General features: G+C 32.8%; 3 protein-coding genes across 5 annotated transcripts; 2 read left to right on the plus strand and 1 right to left on the minus strand.

Moving 5' to 3' along the window:
* The first annotated feature begins 767 nt into the window (after nucleotides 1-767).
* Nucleotides 768-1,795, plus strand: LOC123692075 (cytochrome b-c1 complex subunit 8). Its single transcript, XM_045636718.1, has 2 exons — nucleotides 768-1,014; nucleotides 1,619-1,795. The coding sequence occupies exons 1-2, from the start codon at nucleotides 861-863 to the stop codon at nucleotides 1,711-1,713; spliced, it is 249 nt and encodes an 82-aa protein (XP_045492674.1). The 5' UTR covers nucleotides 768-860; the 3' UTR covers nucleotides 1,714-1,795.
* A 2,724-nt stretch (nucleotides 1,796-4,519) lies between these two features.
* LOC123692059 (UDP-N-acetylglucosamine transporter) lies at nucleotides 4,520-8,296 on the plus strand. 3 transcript variants are annotated; one of them, XM_045636693.1, is made up of 6 exons: nucleotides 4,520-4,670; nucleotides 4,981-5,173; nucleotides 5,375-5,485; nucleotides 5,772-5,986; nucleotides 7,224-7,502; nucleotides 7,763-8,296. In XM_045636693.1, the coding sequence occupies exons 2-6, from the start codon at nucleotides 5,008-5,010 to the stop codon at nucleotides 8,126-8,128; spliced, it is 1,137 nt and encodes a 378-aa protein (XP_045492649.1). In that variant the 5' UTR covers nucleotides 4,520-4,670; nucleotides 4,981-5,007; the 3' UTR covers nucleotides 8,129-8,296. The 3 variants fall into 3 exon arrangements, with proteins under 3 accessions (XP_045492649.1, XP_045492648.1, XP_045492650.1); XM_045636692.1 differs by having other exon boundaries at nucleotides 4,521-4,670; nucleotides 4,978-5,173; XM_045636694.1 differs by having other exon boundaries at nucleotides 4,521-4,670; nucleotides 5,038-5,173; nucleotides 7,763-8,295.
* A 443-nt stretch (nucleotides 8,297-8,739) lies between these two features.
* LOC123692068 (39S ribosomal protein L22, mitochondrial) lies at nucleotides 8,740-9,736 on the minus strand. Its single transcript, XM_045636710.1, has 3 exons — nucleotides 9,405-9,736; nucleotides 9,101-9,314; nucleotides 8,740-9,013 (listed from the first exon to the last, which is right to left on the minus strand). Exons 1-3 carry the CDS (start codon nucleotides 9,576-9,578, stop codon nucleotides 8,793-8,795), a joined length of 609 nt encoding a protein of 202 aa, XP_045492666.1. The 5' UTR covers nucleotides 9,579-9,736; the 3' UTR covers nucleotides 8,740-8,792.
* Between the last annotated feature and the right edge of the window lie 3,044 nt (nucleotides 9,737-12,780).

Here is a 12,780-nt window from a genome sequence, read left to right on the forward strand (position 1 = left end):
TTACATATGGTAGTTTTCCAATTACAGACCATAATGCGACTCAGTGGCGCACAATGTGAATTAGTTTTCAAATGCACCAGCAGGTTGCGCTAAGTTCAGTGTTGTAAAAAAAAATATTCATAGAGTTTAGGCCCCGTTTCCACCTGCAAGTAAACTTCTGCAAGAACTGTCCGACAGTCTGTCTGACAGCAGCTTGCATGTGTAAACTATGTTGCAAGTTCTGTCGCGACAGTTTGTCAAGCGCTTCTTGCGAGAAGTTGCGAAAGCATGTGTAAACATGACTGCGTCTACTCGCGACAGTTCTCGCAGCTTATCGGTCTAGTTCCGTATATCTCGCAGCAAGCTGCAAGTATCGCCCGCACGGCTTTTGATTTTTGTTTATTTGAAATTAATGAGTCGTGAATGCTCTTGTGAAGAATGAAGAAACTATCGTTGGAAAATATAATATGAACATGCGCCGATAAGCGCTGATCGGCGCCGACAAGTTTGTTGAAACTTGTTGGAACTTGTCGGCGCCGATCAGCGCTTATCGGCGCATGTTCATATATTTTCCTGCGCGGGTTACCAGCGCCGATAAGCGCTTATAAGTTTCAAGCTTAATCTTTCTGAATACGCCCTATGTCTATCGTCATAGTGACAACTGACAGACAAGTGACACTCTGTGGACCATAATATATGTTCTGTGCTGTGGACTGACGACTGTGACAGTCAGTGACAACTGACAGTTTAGGTGTGGATTTTGGAGTAGAGAAGGTACCTAGGTACTATTTGAAGTTCTTCTCAGCAAAATTACGTAATTTAGTGCAATTACATATTTATTGACTCTTTGTCTCATTTAAGGTTTATTAATATCTCTCATCATGGGAAAACACTTCGGTGAACTCGCCAAAATCCGGGGATTGATAACATACAAATTATCTCCCCATGAGCAAAGAGCCTATGCTGGCGCTATCAAAAATGGACTACCCAATTTCGTCCGAAGATTTCGCGAGAGCGTTTTTAGAGTGGCACCTCGTAAGTAAATATACTGTTTTAATATTAAAAACCCCAAAGCGATTGTACCTTATGTAATAAAATTGAAATTCTCATTTCTTAGACGAATTTCAGTAACCTTCAAATCAAAATATATATTCCTGTAATTTGGTACATCAAAAACATTGGTGTGAATATGGCTTCTATTTACAATAATATTGATTACTAATTCAAAATGTATAGAGTACTTAACATGGATACAATAACTAACTGAAGCAAGTTGATTTAAAACATAGGCAGGTGAATGGCGACATTTTTTTGTATAATTTATATACCTTCATTTTAACAAGTTACTAATATAAATTTAATTTTAAAAATTTGAGGCAAATTAAACTTCTTACATGTAAAACAAACCATTACAACCATCAGGAACACTACCAGCTAAAATAAATTAAGTATTAGTATTTAGTGTATTGTTTTAAGATATTTTGAGTGTTCACTTTACATCATCTAAAGATAGATGCTTGATATAAATAGTTTTTTCAATAATTGTTGGATTGATTGATAAAGCTGTATCTATCTTAAGTAAATTATACAAGTCTATGTTTTTATAAATGAAGCAGTAATATGTATTATTTTTTTTCAGCATTCATTGTCGCTTATTTAATTTATGATGGTGTTGAAAGAGAGCACCATAGGCTGTCCCGCAAAAATCCAGCTGATTTTGAAAATGATCAATAAGTTAAAGATGAACAACTGATTCAATCAAATAAATCAATAATTGTAGTTTAAGTTAATAAATTATGTGAAATTTTTTGTTTTATTCCATTCTTTTTTGTTAACCCTAACAGTTGACCCTTATATGTATATAGTCTGGAGTCAGTTTATTGGCAGAGATAGAAATGAGACAGAGTAAACCACTTATAAAGCCATATATTATGTAGGGGGGAAGGTACGCAACTACGAGGCGCGGCGTCCACAATCTCCAATTCTAACGCGCTTGTTTCGGCTCTCTTATACAAAACGCATTGTTCCGAATTCTTGGAAGACTGCCATGGTCCACCCGATCCCTAAAAAAGGTGATCGCACTGATCCAACTAACTACAGACTCCTTACTCTCCAAAATAATGGAAAGCATTATTAACTGCCAGCTATTGTGTTACTTAGAGGAAAATCTGCTGTTTAACGATCGCCAATACGGCTTTAGACGCGGCCGCTCAGCTGGCGACTTATTAACCTATTTAACACACAAATGGGCGGAGGCAGTAGAGAGTAAGGGAGAGGCGCTGGCCGTTAGTTTGGATGTCGCGAAAGCCTTCGATCGGGTTTGGCACAAAGCGCTTCTTTCAAAACTACCATCTTACGCAGACCCGCAGTGCCAACTTCTTCCACTTGACCGCATTCAACGTCGAGCAGCTCGAATTATCGACGACCACAGGATAACCGATAAGCTTGACCCTCTATCATTGAGAAGGGACTTAGGGTCTCTCTGCATATTCTACCGAATTTATTATGGGGAGTGTTCTGAAGAACTTTTCGACCTTATTCCTGCAGCACAATTTCACCACCGCACATCTCGTCACAAAAACCTCTACCACCCACACCATCTGGATGGTTGGCGAAGTACAACCGTGCGCTTTATGCGCAACTTTCTCCCGCGTACTGCTTTACTATGGAATAAACTGCCAAAATCTGTATTCCCGAACAGCTTCAATATGGACACCTTCAAAAAAAGAGCTTACAGCTACCTGAAAGGCCATTAAACTACGCTATTCCCTAATCCACCGATGGCATATATCCTATTCTACCCTATATCTTGTCCATTTCCCTCTTCTAGTAGGCAACATCCGTAACATCAGCTGCGGTAGTCTATGGGCGGCGCACTTAGCTTACCATCAGGCAAGGCGTCTGCTCGTTTGCCTTCTAATTTCATTAAAAAAAAAAAAAAAAAAATCTCGCTCTCATTCAGCGTCTATTGTCTCAGACTAGTATATAATATTATATTACGGTAAATGTAAGCAATCGGTAATTATCTATAATTACAAGTAATTGTTGATAAGTACCATAAGTACCAACACATGGTAAATTTGAATTATCTACCTTATCCGGTACTTAGAAATAAAACTCCCGCGCGACCATGGTAAATGTTGACATAAGCTTTTAAATGGAGAGCGAAGGCACGGGGTGGTGTTTCAGAGCGGTCAGTTGTATTTTCGTTGCAATAGATAGGGTTTTTTATTTGTATTGCTCTAGTTTATTTCTTAATTGATACAGGATGGGGTATACCTACTTACATGGTTTTCAGGATCTTAATTGCAAATCGCTGTCACAGAGCAAGTAATTAGTATTTTTGCATACATTAAATATATCAATATAATATGTACAGCTCGCTTTTCAGCAGCAATTTGTTCCATATTTATGTTACCTTAGATCAAAGATGGTCACCTAGTTAGAAAGAGACAAGTTGGGGAGACACGAAAAAAAATGTCTCGGTCTGGTAGGACACAGAAGGCTGCCCCCCTAGACAAGTGGCTTTCTATTAGCGTAAAGTTCAATAGAATAGACTACGAATGTATGAGATTGACGTAAGCTGTAGATAAACGTATCTCTTACGTCAATCTCATACATTCACAATCTATTGCCCTATAAATACATTATACTCTTTGCAATCTATTCTATCAAACCCCCCCCTAGACAAGTGGCTTTCTGTTAGCGTAAGTGCTGATTTACACAGGGTCAGTAACTGGCTGCCGCCGAGGGGGTCGCGGAAGAATTCTAATCAATACCCGCGGCCCCATCATTAAAGCGGCTCGACGGAACACAGTGGGGTTTTAGTCGGTAAGAATCCGACATAACCCACGGCTCCTTCCCCGGGGGCTGTGGGTATCTTTGGAAGATTTCCCCACTATAAAAAAAAGGGTCAGTAACTGACTACAAATTCGAGGCAAATCAGTGCTGACCCGAAAAAAACCCTGTGTAAACAGATTTGAAGTCAGTACAGAGGCTTGAAGTCAGCGCTGAGTTGAATATTCGGACACGAATATTTTAAAGTCAGACGCGCTACACGAAAGCCACATAACATCAATCGATTATTGAAACAGATGTATAATGCATCTGCCCTTGATCTGCCCATTACCTCAATATGGGACATGGGACTTCGATTTTTACGTATTTGGTTACCACTGGGTAATACACATTACGTAGAAGATATAAGAATATGACTATCTTTTAAATAAATATTAAATTAAATTATAAATATATTTGTAATTATAACACTTTAATGTTATCTTTACTTATATTATAAAGAGGAAAGGTTTGTAATTATTATAAGTATGTATTGGTATGTATGGTTTTCACGCATAAACCTCTCAACCGATTTTGATGAAATTTGGCACAGACAATACCAATAATATAAACATAGGCTACCTTTTATTGCGAAATATATACCACGGGCGAAGCCGGGGCGGACCGCTAGTAATATCTAAATTGCTAGAATCCAAAACGGAAGTAACTAAAATGCCTCGTATCATGTCATATTTAATTAAATCGTAGAAAAAGTGTTTGCACAAATTTGGCTACGTCAACAAATCAGCCTGAAATTCAAATTACAAATGTTTTCTTGAAATTAAATTTTATTTTAAGCAAGAAAAAGTTTTAAACTTTATTTAAAATATTAAACAATAGAAGAGTATTCAAAGGTAAATTAATAATTTCATTATTTGTGTTTTTTAAGTATTAGTACTTCATTAAAAAATGGATTCTTTGATTTTTTTATTGTGCGCTATAAACATAGCAAATTTAACTAATAAAATCCAATAATAAGTGCATAACATTACTTTAAGTAATCATAAAGTTTTTAAAATAATATTCTTTAACCACTATATAGATTAAAATAGGTAACAATTATTTTTGACAATTTTTATCATTAATGAATAATTGCACATAAATAACTAAAAATGTATTATCATGCCATTGAACTTGGTAGTCTTTTTTTATTATTTCAAGTAGGAAAGGTGACCCCATATTTAGTCTTCTATGAAGTCTTCAAATGACATCAATCTACAGGAAACACAGGAATCAAAGGAAGAAATCGAAGTTGAGGGTGACAATATAACACCCGAAACTAAACTAAATTCAGACGAAATGGACAGCGAAAATAAAAAGGATAAAAGTTATTCTCCCAAGAAGCAAGTAAAATATGGTACAAAAGTTTCTATCTTTTTGAAAGAAATAGATAAAAATAATTAAGTACATTAATTATAAGTCAACAGATAAAATCTTGATTAAAATCTTGTGATAATTTTCATGCTAGTTTTTGATGTTTTAATTTAAACAACAATTTTATTTCCTGCTATAATGAATTATGACCGACAATGTAATAATGAATGATAATCTTTTACAGGCTACATAAAGTATGTCAGTCTTGTTATACTGACAATACAAAATGCAGCCTTGGGCTTGAGTATGAGATATGCACGTACACGAGATGTTGTCATGTTTTCATCAGCTGCCGGTAAAAAAAAATAATTTTAAGAAATTATTTAGCTTTAAATCTATTTAATATTTATATTTTTACTGTATGAAATTTTATTTCATTTCATAGACATGAGTTAAAAATTTCAGAGACTAGAATTTTATTAACAAAAAGACCTTTTGTCTAAATAACATATTTGCCAAAAGAGATCTTGCTGGACATTCCTTAATTATCGAGTGTCAAACAGATATAATACATAAGACTGTATGTTGCTTCTTTTAGTAAAATTACTCTAATATCTAATATACATACAAAACATTTTCAGCTGTGCTAATGGCAGAAGTATTGAAACTTGCAATATGTATTTGTTTGGTAATACAAGAAAATGGGAGTGTTCGAAAAGGAGCACAAACAATGTACAATACAGTGATATTGAATATAAAGGACACTTTACGCGTCTGTGTGCCATCATTTTTATACATAGTACAAAACAACTTATTATATGTATCTGCATCAAATTTGGATGCAGCTACTTATCAGGTAAACAATGACACATATTGCATTGTGTTATTTATTTATTTATTTGTATTTTACAATATAGCAAGATGTAAACAATAAGTACTATAAAGTTCCTTGAATTCAATACCTTGGACATTTATAATCTTGCTGTCTGTGTCTGTGTCACATAGGACTGAATAAAATGCAAGAATGATTTCTATATGATCAATATATAAAATTAAAATGCCTCATTGTAGGTAATTTTTGTCCATACAAAACAGATACCAAATACCATTATTTGCAACATATTTTGTCTATCCATGTAGGTAATTAATTCACTGCATAGTGATAAGGCCACCCTTTGTGCTTTTGTTTTTTGTAAATTGTTATTTTATGTACCTGGTTTAAGGTCAACCCAAGAATATTAAATATATGTAAACACTAGCATTCCGCCCGCGGCTTCGCCCGCGTTTAAAAAAACCCGCATAGTTCCCGTTCCTGTGGGATTTCCGGGATATACATATATGTTTATCCAAGTTACCCTCTATATATGTATACTAAATTTCAATGTAATCTTCAGTAGTATTTGCGTGAAAGAGTGAGTAGGTACATCCATCCTCACAAACTTTCGCATTTATTATAAGTATTACATTTCCCAACGTGTAGAATCAACAAAGCTAAAAACAGTGTAATATTTATGGCTATTAAAATATTATATAATATTAAATAATACATCATTTATTTTGATAAGGGTTAATACCAAGGTACAAATAAAGAGCTTTTTGTAGCGGTGGTATTTTAATTTCTTTTTTTCAATAAAAAAACGCTTATTGTGACATGACTGTAATAGTTAGAGATATGCTGCCGCTGATTTTTTGTAGACAATGGTGTGTTCTAAAAAAATGTAGTATATCATTTTGTTCTATCATCAACAGTTTTCGCAGCGCACGCGATGTAAGGTAGTTTTTTGATATTTTTTTCACACCTTGGATTACGTTATCGTAATTTTAGTAAGGATGCCTATTTTTTTTGAAAATGAAATATAGCCTATGTCACTCAGAAATGATGTAGCTTTCCAACAGTGAAAGAATTTTTCAAATCTGCCAAGTAGTTTCGGAGCCTATTCAATTCATACAAACAAACAAACAAAAAATCAAACCTTTCCTCTTTATAATATTTGTATAGACAAGTAAAAGTGTCTAATATGTATATAACTATAATTTTATAACTCTTATGTGCATAGTTTATATATTAATAAACATAATTTATTTTTTTATAGGTTACATATCAATTAAAGTTGTTGACAACCGCCTTCTTTGCTGTAATAGTATTAAAAAGAAGACTAAAACGATGGCAGTGGGGTGCATTAGGTTTATTAGTTATTGGTGTTGCATTAGTACAACTTTCGTCAACGGACAAAGATTCTAAAGCAACTTCTTCATCAAACTTACAAAAACAATCTAAAGTACTTGGTTTTGGCGCAGCGTTGGCAGCCTGTTTTATCTCTGGATTTGCTGGGATATATTTTGAAAAAGTGCTGAAGGAATCTGATATATCAGTGAGTATTTGTCATGAATTTGTTTCAAACTTTATAGGTATTAGGAAACTCGTAACATTTAAAGTTACTCTCCTTTTAAAAAATACAGATAACATTTTATTTTGACAAACCATGTTTATGTTGATGCAGAGTGCATAGATTTGGCAAAATATTTGATTTCGCTATATTACAATATAATCCATTATTAATAGTATAGTAAAAATTACAAATGATATTATTAGATCACTTACATTTTTAATAATTAAGATATTTATTTACAGGTGTGGATGAGAAATGTACAATTGAGTTTATTGTCATTACCTTTTGGTACTATAACTTACCTTATCAATAACAATGGATCTATAACAGATTTACTCAGAGGCTTTGATGGTTTTGTGTGGTATCTAGTCGTTTTGCAAGCCGCTGGTGGACTCATTGTAGCGGTTGTTGTGAAATATGCTGACAATATCCTAAAAGGATTTGCTACATCTGTAGCTATTATTATATCTTGTGTTGCCTCAATGTACATATTTGACTTCCATTTAACAATTCAATTTGCATTAGGAACTATGTTTGTTATTGGTTCTATATTTTTGTATGGTTATGTTCCTAAGAAGAAAGAAACTCGATCTTCGTTGAGCGTATGATTTCATTTTTCTGAGTATTATTTATAACAATTAATAAATTTGCCAGTATGTACTTATACAATTTAGATATAAGTTAAAATTTTGTTTATATAAATGTTGTATTAATAAGGCTACAATATTATATTTTATACACTTTTTATTGAAACATGTATCTTATTAATGAAATATATTCTTTTAGATATTGAAAAATTTTTATTAAGAAATCAAACCCTCCTTTGTGTAAGTTTTGAAGATGCGAAAACACGCTTCCTTATTTAGATTACAGGTAAAAATGACATTGTACTTTCTTGAACTTGAGCTATGAACATTGATTCACAATCTTATGATTTCAGACTGAGCAAGAGTAAATACGGGCAATATTACTGAGTAGCCGTGATTACAGCAATGAAATAAAAAAAATTGATTGTCTGTAAAGTCGGTTTACTGACGATAGTTGAACGTGACAACAGCCTATTGTGCTTCTTTGTTGCTCGTTCCGCGCTCTCACTCGCACTTCAAGCCTTACATGGAACGCCTCAGAGCGAGGTAACGCCGCATGAGTCATGTTTTTTCGTGCGTGCAGCCGGCTATCCAATTATAAGACGTTGTCATGTCAAAAAAACTAATAAAAATAACTAACTATTATTTATTTCTTATCAATAAACTACAAGTACACTAGTATAATTTAAAAGGAATTTATTATTTTCCTCATCCTCATCTGTTCAAGCCATTTATCAAGTTGTTGTTGGGGCGTTAATGGATTTGTCTTGTAGTAATCTTCAGGAGGCTTTCCTTCTTCAAGTCTAACAAAATAATGACTATATGTGTAACGCACTTCACCTAGTCTTCCTCTTGCATGTCTCCTTATGCCCTTTATAACTTTACCTTTTCCACTGAATGATTCAGCTAATAAAAATAAATACATTTTTAATTTTTGATTTGTTTTTGTTTGATGTAAAATTGTAAATGTAACAGCCTGAACTAGATACATACCAATCCACAAATTACTTCGAAATTCCACATTATGTTTAGAAACAGCAAGTTCTTGTGCCTCTAGTATTGCGTCTTTCACAAAACCTGCACCTTTCATATGTACAAAACTCAATTGCTTTATAGCTTCATCTACTGTCATTCCCCTTACAAAAGAAGCAATGTACCATAGCTTTTCTGGGCTGTATTTAATGTTTGTCTTTTGATGACAAACAAACTAAAAATTTATAAATATTAAATTAAAATTTTATAGGAATTTAATGGTACAATATTAAATGTGATTAATGTAAAGCTATCGTCTACTCACAGCCGGCCTTGGTTCCTCATTGGGATCTTGAGGTGGATATATTTTTTTATTGTATCTAATAAAATTCTGGGGGATATCTGATTTAGTCCATGCAGCAGTGGGTACTGTAGTGTGCAAATTATGAACAGATACACGGATATTTAGCATCCCAAATGTTTTTAATAAGACATTCATTTTTAGTGAGTTACGTTAATATGAACAATCAAATGAAAAGCATTGCTAAATCAAAAGAATACACCTAGAGAGCTTAGGATCAAGGAAAATAATAGAATTGTATTAAAATTTAAAAAGAGGTTAGGGTTTTGACTTTTGTGATTCTTATGTCAATGTCATACTCAGTAGCCCAACTGTCAAATTTGTAAAGGTATCACCGCAGATAATAAATATATACTTATCATATATAGTATCACTATTAAGCGTCTTAAGCGTCTTATTCACGGTCCGTTTGGACGTACGTCCCGCCAAGGTCATACACGATGAACGAAGCATATTCACAGTCCATCCCCGCTGTACGTCAGCTCAAGGCTGCTGTGTGTATCCATAGTTCGATATTGAAATATCCTAAGGAAATATCGATATCGGTCAATATTTTTTTTAATGATTTTTTTTTCAGTAAATTATTTAATCTACAAAATCATCGTTAACAATCGACCTAATGATTTTAAAGTTATCAGTTGCTTGACAATTTTTTATCATTTGAACGAGTTGCTTCTTCAATCAATCTAAACAGCTGAACATATAAAACAAAGAGTATTTTTAGATTTTTAAAAACTCTAAGAAAAATATTGGTATACCTACATAATTGTCTTATTTAAATTTAAAAAGTAATTACCAAGAACTATAACCTACTAACTACATAATTATATACATTCATTATTTAATTTATTTAATAAATCTACTAGACTATATATACATTCATTATTTAATTTATTTAATAAATCTACTAGACTATAAAATATTATTGTGTAATCATTTTTGAGCTGACTTACGATTTTTTTTTAAATAAAGCCGATATATCGAAATATCGATATTTTTTTCGATGTATCGAACTCCGATATTGATATATTTTAAAACTAAGAGCAATTAACCTATAGAGTTCTTATATTAAGACAGAACAAAATACATATTTTCTAATCTACTTACTCTTAGTCAATAACAGCATAAGCCAGATTGAGATAGCGATAGAGTATCTGCACTGTCTTCAAACGTAGCGCGCCGGCAGTCAGTTTGTTTTCCAACCAGCTGGTGGGCTCAGTGCGTCAAGTGTTTTTAACGAAATATTTAGAAAATATAAAGTGTACAGTGTTTCTTTTTATTTGTCAGTGTGCAAAAATAACTATTGTATGTTTAGCAACCGGCTATCACTAGTCGAATGGGAGTTTTGGATAAAAACAATGTAAAAATATCTTTCCATCGGTAAGTGATTTTCAGCAAATTGATAAATATTTATGTTTTAAACCTATTTGAAGGTTTTATCAAGCACTTTTTTGTAATTTTATGTTGTAACTGTAACATTTACCCACTTTATGGGGTTGTGGAATATAAAATAATGAAATAATTTTTAAAAAACGTCACAATAATATCACGTTTGGCATTTTGTTTACCACCGTAGTGTTGTAACACATCTAGCGTATATTATCGATTTATGACAAAAAATCTATTTCATATTAACGTTGATTTATTTATTTTGTTTCATAAATCAGATTTATATGTAGTTGTTGTTGCAAATAATAGATGTAAATTTTTTACCGCAGGAAAATAAAACATACCACGTGGTTGTTTTATTTGCACTATGTGTTTTAGTTTTCGTTTGTTGTTTATTAATTTCTCTTTCAGATTATTAATAAATTCATTTTGTTTTAGATTTCCAGAGCTAAATAAAAAATGGGTATAAAACATGAGACATGAGTTGATTGGACGCCGCCACAATTTGCTATATTGTGTTCACTGCATTTCGAGCCTGCGTGTTATCAAGATGGATACTCTAGAAGAATTGTGCAATCTTACGCTTACGTTTTTTTTTGTTCCTGTAGATAATAAATACATTTGATTAAAGAGAGTGAATTTTTATTTTGAAATTTTTTACACATAAGTTACCTACTTTAAATGTGTAACTATGTGAAAATTAAACGGTTGATTAAATGACAGTTCTCATAGATGAGAAACTACTATTGAAATACATACTTAATATACATGCGTTTTCAAAGAAAAACCCGCATAGTTCCCATTCCTGTTGGATTTACGGGATCAAAAGTAATTTTTCCAAATTTCATTGTAATCGGTTTAGTAGTATTCGCGTGAAAGAGTAACAAACATCCATCTACTCAACTTTCGATTTATTAGTAGGATGTTAGGAAAATGTTTTCATTAAGACTGTCCTTTTATTAACTTGTTAAATGCTGCATGATTCCTTCATGCTGACTGTGCCTTTCTCCTCACTCCTTTAACTTTATCATCATTTCCTTCTTTATTTTAAATTACATTTCAAGTTTTAAAATTTCTTTTATAATGTACTAACTTTCCGCCCGCGTTTTTAAAGAAAATCCTGCACAGTTCCCGTTCACGTGGGATTTCCGGGATAAAACCTAACCTATGTGTGTATGTACAAAATTTCATTGTAATCGGTTCCGCAGTGAAAGAGTAACATCCCTTCTCACATAATTTCGCATTTATTATATACGTAGGATTAAACAAATAATGTATTCAACTGAAATTAATTATAAGTTTTGTTTTTTTATTATTTATTATTTCACGAAACCGTAAATGCAAAATACATTCACGATTTTATCGATTGAAGCACATCCCATCACTATCACCTTCTATCTATCTAAATACGTACCTATAGTAAAAATGGTGCCATGACTATGTTGAAACGTAGCTTGTTGTCTATAGCTGTCTCATTCTTTCATACGACGTTTTCTTTAGATAGAGAGAAACAAATATATGTAAATTGTATACGCTCGATACAAGTACTCTATAGGTTAATTGCTCTTAGTTTTAAAATATCGCTAAATCGAAAATACGATATTTTATAAAATATCAACAGATTCTGCTGCAATGTTACCAACTCTACTAACTTTTAGGTAGATCTATCTACTTTCAAACTTTTTTACAAATCTACTACCTACCTTGGATGAAAAATCTACTTACCAACTTTTTTAATTTATCGAAAAAATAGAGAGGTTAACAGGGTTGAGGATTTTTGGCATCGTATTTGTAATATTAAAAAAGAAGATAACTCTCAAATGTTTCCTCTCCTAAGTGAATTTGTAAGACAACTACTTGTGCTTCCACACAGTAGTGCTAATGTTGAGAGACTCGTCGCATTTATCTACTGACACTCTCCAGGGACTTTTAATACGAAACGATTTACCAG

The sequence above is a fragment of the Colias croceus genome, chromosome 5 (genome assembly GCF_905220415.1).
Source record: "Colias croceus chromosome 5, ilColCroc2.1".
Lineage (NCBI taxonomy): Eukaryota > Metazoa > Arthropoda > Insecta > Lepidoptera > Pieridae > Colias > Colias croceus.